The following is an 8,885-nucleotide window of genomic DNA, read 5'->3' as shown; positions in this document are numbered from 1 at the left end:
CTATGAAAAAAAAAAGTACAGCCCCAACAAAAGAACCAAATTTCACCCGTAGAACGGCGACTCCCCGGAACACCCCCGAAAGCATCGTCAGTCCTCTCATAGTATGATGTTGTTGCCACAAAGGCGTCGTCAAGGTCGACCATCAAAGTTTTATGAACAAACCCCTACAAAATATTAGTAACACTATCAGCATCCTACACATATCGATTCAGCACCCCAATCAACACTCCAACCTCGACACTAACTCCGCACCAAATCTAGATGGTTGGCATTCAACAAAAACACCACAATGTATGATAAATTGTCATCTCGTTTACCAAGTTTTATTAACATCGCCTTTTGCAGGATCTGTTGTAGCTTCATCGGAGCCCCTTCCAAATGTCACTGCTAACGCGTCAGCCACACCAGCTAATGGACCATATTCCAGTACCAACATCTCATCAACCAACAATACAGCAACTCAATCGTCACCTCGCACGTACCAAACAACCGTACTCCACCGCCGGTTACAGTCCAGACGTATGGCCGCCGGCTTCGTCGCACTAACAATCAAATGACAGAAAATGTTAGTCACCTCGCTGTCACCGCTACACCATCGCCACGCCCGCCGCCGACCAGGCCGTCAACCAAGGTTTAATGACGTAACCATGGAAACTCCTTCTAACCCAACAAGAATGTTACACCCATCGTTTCAACAACACAACCAATCCACCGACCTACCCACTGGGTCCGCATCAAATCAAGAAGGTTAGTAATAAGTAAAATCCAACAATGTATGGTAACTTATCATTTCATATTTCGATCCCATTTTCATAACATCTCCTTTATAGGTTATTATTATTATGCTGAAGGTTTTGTGGCTTCATCAGGCGACCTCCCAAACGTGACTACTATCACGCCCCTCACGCGTCCAACCGAAATTAATGACCCATACGATTTTGTCTACAATGGTGTACCCACGTCACACCGTCAGCTAAGGGAACGTTCACCTTGCCCACATTGCCATGCAAAACGCTTTCAATTTGAGTGCCCTTCTTTTTGCTGTATGATTGGTAAAACCATGTTGGCGTTTCCAAATATTCCACCAGAACTTCTGGAACTCTACACTGCACAAACTAACATCGGGCACACTTATAGGAATAACATACGTGCATACAACACAAGCTTCAGTTTCGCCTCCATGGGCGTATCCCTAGACGAGACGGTCAACAACATGACAACAGGTGTGTATACATTCCGTGCACACAAAACCATTTACCATAGAGTCGACCAACTTGTACCAAGGGATAGAACTCCAAGATACTTACAACTTTATTTCTATGACCCGTCGGACGAGTTAGAGCATCGTTTGCAATGGCCAAACTTGGATGCAACTATCACGGAGATTATAAGTCGCACTCTTTCTGCAAACCCATACGCCATTACGTTTCGACATCTTTCAGAGCTAGGCCCGTTAGACAGTTACAGGGTGACCCTGAACGCAGAAACCAGCGTGGACCAACGCTGTTACAGCCGGCCAACAACATCAGACGTTGCCGGTATTCTGGGGTCGAAGGGAATGATAATGTAACGTCATACAATAGAAGCGTCGTCATCTATGGGCGGTCAGACTATCCCCAATTTATCCAATCACACTATAGTTGTTACGACCCCCAGGCATACCCTTTATTCTTCCCGTATGGTGAGCCAGGATGGCATCCATCAATTCCCCGACAGGGAGTCCCTAACATTCAGACGGAAGTCAATGACGACATTGTAGACGACGACAATAACGGTACGCAAACTTTTAACCATATTACTTGTTAAAAATTAACCCCGTCATCTCGGTAAAATATATACTTAGTTTACATGTTTTCTATTCTATAGATGCCAGATGAATAAGGGTTTGATTGGTTTGTAGGCTCACGTGTTACATACATAAATTTGCTAATCTATTTTTTAGTTGTAATAACCAACTTGTTGATCTAATTACATTCACAATGGTAAATACATGAACCGTTGGGTAATATTTTAATTCTTAACTTATTCCAATATAGCCCTTCCTTTTCTTAAATGCAATCTGGATTGTATTTTTTTTACTTATGTAATTATTTTAAAGCAATCACGGTTTCTTTTAAAAACGCTCACTATCGTTATCTTACCCGGGTTCTTTTACTAATTTCTCATACTAACTTTTCTCTCAAAATTAACGGATTTCAGAGAAAGTAATCTCCCGTCCTAACTTCCATAAAAAAATGTAATTTATTTTCACAAACTATAATGTCTTTTGTTAATCGGATCTTCTAAATTCTCTCTCTTGTTTCAGTTATTAAACTCGGAAACAACCCTTGCTTCTCTTCTCTTCTTTCGATTATTAAATAACAGTTCCAATATATACAATAACATTTCAATTCGCTATTACTAATTGCCTGTTACCATTGTTCAGATCCGGCTACAAATAATTCTAGGAAGACAGTTGCAATGCGGGAATACTACTGTTACAAGTTTCAAATCTGTCCTACAGAAAACCTAATTCTGCTTGGGGGAAGGTTATTGCAACAGTATGCGCTTGATATGTACATCAAGATTGAGACATCTAAGTTACAATACTATGCACTAAACCAAAATCTCTGAAAATTTAAAACCAGGACAACAGGCACAGAACATACCGGATCTTATCTCTAGAGTTTTTCGCGCAAAAGTGGAGGACCTAAAGGCCCTTTTATTTAAGCAACACATTTTGGGTGAGGTGAAAGCACACGTACATGTTATTGAGTTCCAGAAGCGTGGCTTGCCACATGCCCACTTCCTTCTGATAATGCACCCCCTCCACAAGATTCGGACTGCTGATCAGAATGAAAAATTTGTTTGCGCTGAAATCCCAAACCCTCAAACACACCCACAACTTCATGCGGTTGTTACCAATCACATGATACATGGTCCGTGTGGGGCCTTACGAATGAGTAGCCAGTGTATGGAAGGAGAACCAAAGAAATGCAGATTCCATTACCCTCACCAGTTTAACGAACACACCACCCAGGGAAAAGACGCATACCCACTTTATCGAAGGCGAGACATCGGCTTAACAGTTCATGTACGAGGACAATCATCAATGGATAACAGATGGGTTGTGCCATATAACCCAAAACTCTTGATGCTATTCAATTGCCACATTAACCTCGAGATATGTTCCAACATAAAGTCTTTCAAGTATCTGTTCAAATATATCTATAAAGGACATGACAAACAAGTTATTGAAATAAACCCCGATAATGAAACGGCTGTTATCAACGAAATAAGAGACTTTCAAGATGCATGGTACATATCACCACCGGAGGTAATGTGGCGTATATTTTCATTCCCCCTATCACAAATAAGCCCTCCCGTATTACCATTACAGCTTCACTTGCCTAACCATCAAACAGTCACTTTCACAAAAAACGCAAATTTGACACACATTGTTGACCGGGAAAGGAACAGAGACACAATGCTAACTGCTTTTTTCAAAATGAACACTTCCAACCCGGCTGCACGACAACACTTGTACAAAGACTTCCCAGCTCACTATATCTGGAATAAAGCCACCCGCAAATGGAATCCTCGGTCTCAGAGACCACAAATAGGACGCATTGTTTCTGCAAGTCCTGCAGAAAGTGAAAGGTACTTCTTGCGGTTGCTTCTAACACATGTTAGAGGACCGTGTTCATTCGAAGACCTGCGAACAGTGGACGGCGTGGAACACCATACGTTTCGCAACGCCGCTTTAGAGAGAGGGTTAATTGCAAAGGATAACAGCTTATCACAGTGCGTTGACGAGGCTGCCTTATTCCAGTTCCCCAGTGCCCTTCGCCGATTATTTGCCACAATCTGGTTTTTTGTGAACCAGGGGATGTGCGCAAACTATGGCTAGGGCTGGCAATTGGGTACCTGTTAAATACACGATAAGACCTGTTAAGCAAAAAAGTGCGGTATATGATTTTTTAATTTTCTTAAATAATTGAAATTAGTAGGCTAGACACCATTATATTCCCTTATTGGTACATGAAACTTAAAACTGTCTTATAGTCATGACATATAACGTAGTTAAACAAGTCATATTCATGTTTTATACTTTTGTTTTGTGTGTCGCTTCATACCTGTTAAGACACGAATTGCAAGCTCTAACTATGGCTTGACCATTACAACAACCTCTCAGAGGATCATCGCAGGCATTGTACAAATGATTGCCACATCCAAAATATCATCCTCAGGGAGATCGTGGGGTACCTAGAGTCTATGGGAAAATCAAAAGCTGACTTTGATCTAGCACGCTTCACAAATGACACTAACGGGCTTGACATAGCAGATTGTGAAACGATGCAAGAGTTGGATATCGTGGTTGACCCCACACACTTACAGGTGATAGGGTCGCTTAACTCTGACCAAAAGGAGGTGTAAGATGAGATAATGTACCATGTTGACAATCAGATACCAGGCTTATTTTTTATAGACGGACCTGGGGGAACTGAGAAAACTTTCTTGTACAAGGCGTTGCTAACTACTGTCCGTATTCGTGGCCTCATTGCACTTGCAACGGCATCATCAGGTGTTGCTGCAAATAACATGCCCGGCGGTAGGACTGCCACTCCAGGTTCAAAATCCCATTTGACATAACTAACAACTCAACATGCAGCTTATCAAACCAGAGTGGAACGGCTAGGTTGATCAACTCAGCCCGGTTAATCATATGGGACAAATCCTCAATGGCTAAACGTCAATCCATAGAGGCAGTCGACCGCAAAATGCAGGACATCACATCAATTAGTGCTCCGTTTGGTGGGAAATTAATAGTTATGGGCGGCGACTTTCGGCAAGTACTACCGGTTGTGAAAACGGGGACCCGAGCACAGATTGTTGACGCCAGCCTACGCATGTCACCCCTGTGGTCGGTTACTAAAAGGCGTAGTCTGTCCATAAACATACGCACATTAGACGATCCATGGTTCTCAGAATACCTGTTAAGAGTTGGTGATGGCAAAGAACCGTGTGTAGATGGAACGTTCATCCGAATCCCCCAGAACATGTCAATCCCCTTTACCACTCAGGAGGCATCCATTAAAGAATTGGTTAACACCATATTCCCTGACCTGCAGGCAAATGCCAGATCCACCGAGTACATGACTTCACGTGCAATATTGACTACTAAAAATAAGGATGTCGACTGCATTAACGATCATATGATTGACATATATGAAGGGGAGGAACAAATCTACTACAGTTTTGACACGGCGGAGGACGACACCCAAAATTTGTATCCAACTGAGTTCCTCAACTCCCTCATTGTTACTTGAATGCCACCTCACAAACTACGGTTAAAGATAGGATGTCCTATCATGTTGCTAAGAAACATTGACCCATCAAATGGCCTCTACAACGGAACAAGGCTAATATGCAAATCCTTCCAGCGTAATGTGATTGATGCAGAGATATCTATCGGAGAACACCAAGGAAAAAGAGTGTTTCTACCAAGGATCCCACTCACCATATCAGAAGATGACTTGTTCTCGTTTAAACTTAAACGAACACAGTTCCTCGTAAGGCTTAGTTTCTCGATGACTATCAACAAATCACAGGGACAAACATTACCTTACGTAGGTATATACCTACCAGAATATGTGTTCTCGCATGGCCAGTTGTACGTTGCATTGTCATGGGGCACCTCACAAGAGAACACCAAAGTTCTGATTCAACCAGCTAAGGAATTCATAGAGCCTGGTGTGTACACCTTTAACGTTGTGTATCGCGAGGTCTTACAGGAGTAACAACCTGCGTTATACGCAAAAAAGGTACACTCCAACATCACATTCCTAACAAACGTCCACAAACACTTACACTTATCTAACCAATCTCAATCACCCTATACTCATCGTTTTCTAAATTCTTCTGTTGCTGTTTATTAAGGTGTGAGTTTAGTACACCTAAAGGCACTTTTATTGAACTTTTGCAGGTTTCTGTTTGTTTATTCTAGGTAATTGTGATATCAAGTATCGACATGTAACAACATCCATGGGGCCGAGGCCGATGGCCTTTTGCAAATAACACACTACATAATTACTCAACCTAAATCCTTTGGAACTTTGTTTTTGTTTAGTTTGGTTATTTACATGACCTGTTTACAGTTGCTTCATTATGATGCATTACACTTTGTTGAAAATCCAAGACTGAAATGTAAAGTTATAGTAATTACTATATTTTAATTTAACTTCAAAAAAATTTACACTCGTAATATGAGATTGATTGACGCTAAATGTGATTCAAATTACATTTTTTTCTCTGATTATGCTTTAGTTTTGCAAGTCAATTTATTAACATATGCTCTTTTCAATTATATTATGAACACATAAATTTATATATTCAATTAACACCCATTGAACCATACAATGAATGACAATTTCGGTTACAAGATATATAAGCACACCTTTACCATCTTTTGAACAACATCACCACACTTATTAAGCACGTATTAATTATAATAACTCATTAACAGTTATATATTCCTATATATAATATATATATATATATATATATGATATATATAATATAATTCTTACTACTATTGAATTAGTTACATGATGATATTGACAATTTCGGTTACAAGAAATATAAATACCCAGTTACCATCCTTCTAACAAATTAACCACTCTTATTAAACACGTATATTGATTATAATAATAACTCATCAATTTATATTCCTATATCAAAAAAATGTAACACACAATCCATTAAGGTCAACAATTATTAACGGTTATTATTAATGACATTAAAGGCTCCAATGCTATAAGTATGACCGAAGTTTGCACATATGCTTCCAACCCCACAACCATTGCATCACCATCGGTACATTTTCGTTACCTCCACTTTCCTCTACGTACTCTGTTCAGTTGAAGTTACTGACACACATATTTTAACTTCTTGGATTTTAGACCCGCCTCACTGCATTCATTGTTACTAACTTTGCGATGTTTCAGACTTACTACTATCTTTTTTGACATTCTAACATTAGACATTCAACTTTGCAGGTACAACTACTAGCCACGAATATGGCCAACTTACCTCTAGACATCATAATCTTCTTCTACATACTAACATGCTTGGATGCCATCGACGTTCTTAAATGTAAATCTGTGTGCAGCGAATGGCGTGACATGATATCAACACCGCAGTTTGAGGCCGCTCACTACTCCCACTTGTGCATTGCCAAAAACCAAAGAACAATATTAATACGTGACTTCAACTACTCAACTTATCCAATGAACCTGGAACACAACAGTTATGGTCCAGAGACAATAAATACCTTCCCATTCCAGAACTGCCTCAAGGATGTAAAAATACTAGCACACTTGGATGGTCTATTGTGTGTTTGCTTGAATGAACCCAGGGAAATGGTTTTGTGGAATCCAACTACTACTGCACACACCCGTCTGTCAACAACTGCTGGACATGGCTACTATTCAGACAATACATGTGCAGTGGGATTATACAAACGGCCGGCAAACAACTACAACATCATTCATATAACGCAAACACCACCTACTAGTAAAGCCAGTGTCTACTCCAGGAACTCGCGGAGCTGGCGAAACATCCCCTTCCAAACTAATCCTGAATATGCAAAACGCACATTTTACATCTCACCAGGCACCTTCTGTGGGACCAACCTATACTTAACTGTTTGCGAGTGTTGGGTTGTTGGTAGGAATGTTGTAATTGCCTTTGACACCCTCACAGAGGCCATTACTGAATTGCCCTTCCCTCCTGTCCCATCATCTAGCATCTTCCAAGGACTTTTAGCAAACGTCCATAACACCCTCCAAATGGTCCTTACAACTGGTATGCAGAAAATGTCCCTTGGAATATGGGCCCTTCAGGAAGGACAATTGGTTAGCATGTTTTCAGTCCCTCCAATACCACCAATTCGGTTTTCAGTGTGGCTACACATCACACACTACACGACAAACGGAAAATGGTTTGTTATGAGTGAGACAAATAAACTCTATGAAATAACAATCGACAACAATACCTTCGAATGCTTCTACCCAGTCAGTTGGTTTCGTGGGCATCGAGGCATGGTCTACGTGGAGAGCATTGTCTTCCCAAGTTTTTAAAAAGCTAAAACACAAGTCATGTGTATTGTTGGTTTTAAAATAATATCGTTTGTGGAGGTTATTATTACTAATAATTAATAAATTACCTGTCTTACTATGGTAATTGATGCTCGTCGTTTGAGTCATGCAAAAACCTAATTAGCCTAAGTAGCTAGGGTAAGTCATGTATCGTATCCACCAGGAGTATGTGGTCAGTATAATGTGCAACTAGTTTCTAGAATTATGAAGTAACTGTCAACAGTGCTGATCACACTAGCAATTAATTGGGTTTTAATAACAAGCAAATAATTAATCAAAGATTCAATCAATAAACAAAGCAAATCACACCCGGGAATTCAAGTAAGTAACTAATAGCAATCTTATGCAACCTAACAGATTAATTATCTCATGTCAACTACAGACTGACTAACCGGTTAAACCTTAGGCATCCACGCTCGCTAACACACGGCACTGGTTATCAAACTGTCCCTGCCAGTGTGACTCAACTAAGGGCAAACGTATGCTTTATTGCAATTAACAGGTCGAACAATCCTATGAGCAATTATTATAGCAATCGACAAACTAATCGTTCTGATCGAAATAAACCTAAACCGACTGATTGTACGAACATACTAAACATCAATACTCATAGATTAACATCAAAACAATTGCAATTAGTTGTTATAGTACATGAGAAATAAACTGAAAGATTACAAACTATACATCCCGGATATGACTCGAAGGAACTAGCCGCGCATCGGCATCTCTCGGGCTTCGGTTATGATC

The 8,885-nt window shown here is 40.3% G+C and overlaps 3 protein-coding genes across 3 annotated transcripts; all 3 read left to right on the top strand.

The window, feature by feature from the left end:
* The first annotated feature begins 647 nt into the window (after positions 1-647).
* Positions 648-2,613, top strand: LOC143602492 (uncharacterized). Its single transcript, XM_077079574.1, has 3 exons — positions 648-747; positions 831-1,538; positions 2,426-2,613. Exons 1-3 carry the CDS (start codon positions 648-650, stop codon positions 2,611-2,613), a joined length of 996 nt encoding a protein of 331 aa, XP_076935689.1.
* Positions 2,614-2,797: 184 nt separating this feature from the next.
* On the top strand, positions 2,798-4,632 carry LOC143602491 (uncharacterized). The gene is made up of 3 exons (XM_077079573.1): positions 2,798-3,783; positions 4,230-4,377; positions 4,447-4,632. The coding sequence occupies exons 1-3, from the start codon at positions 2,798-2,800 to the stop codon at positions 4,630-4,632; spliced, it is 1,320 nt and encodes a 439-aa protein (XP_076935688.1).
* Positions 4,633-4,721: 89 nt separating this feature from the next.
* On the top strand, positions 4,722-5,309 carry LOC143602490 (uncharacterized). The gene has a single exon (XM_077079572.1). The coding sequence runs from the start codon at positions 4,722-4,724 to the stop codon at positions 5,307-5,309; it is 588 nt and encodes a 195-aa protein (XP_076935687.1).
* Positions 5,310-8,885: the final 3,576 nt, after the last annotated feature.

Source organism: Bidens hawaiensis, unplaced genomic scaffold, assembly GCF_021521415.1.
Source record: "Bidens hawaiensis isolate Kalapana, Puna unplaced genomic scaffold, B.hawaiensis_p1.1 tig00059012_1, whole genome shotgun sequence".
Taxonomy (NCBI): Eukaryota; Viridiplantae; Streptophyta; class Magnoliopsida; order Asterales; family Asteraceae; genus Bidens; species Bidens hawaiensis.
The sequence above is the reverse complement of the archived record's forward strand: the minus strand, read 5'-3'. Positions and strand labels throughout refer to the sequence as shown.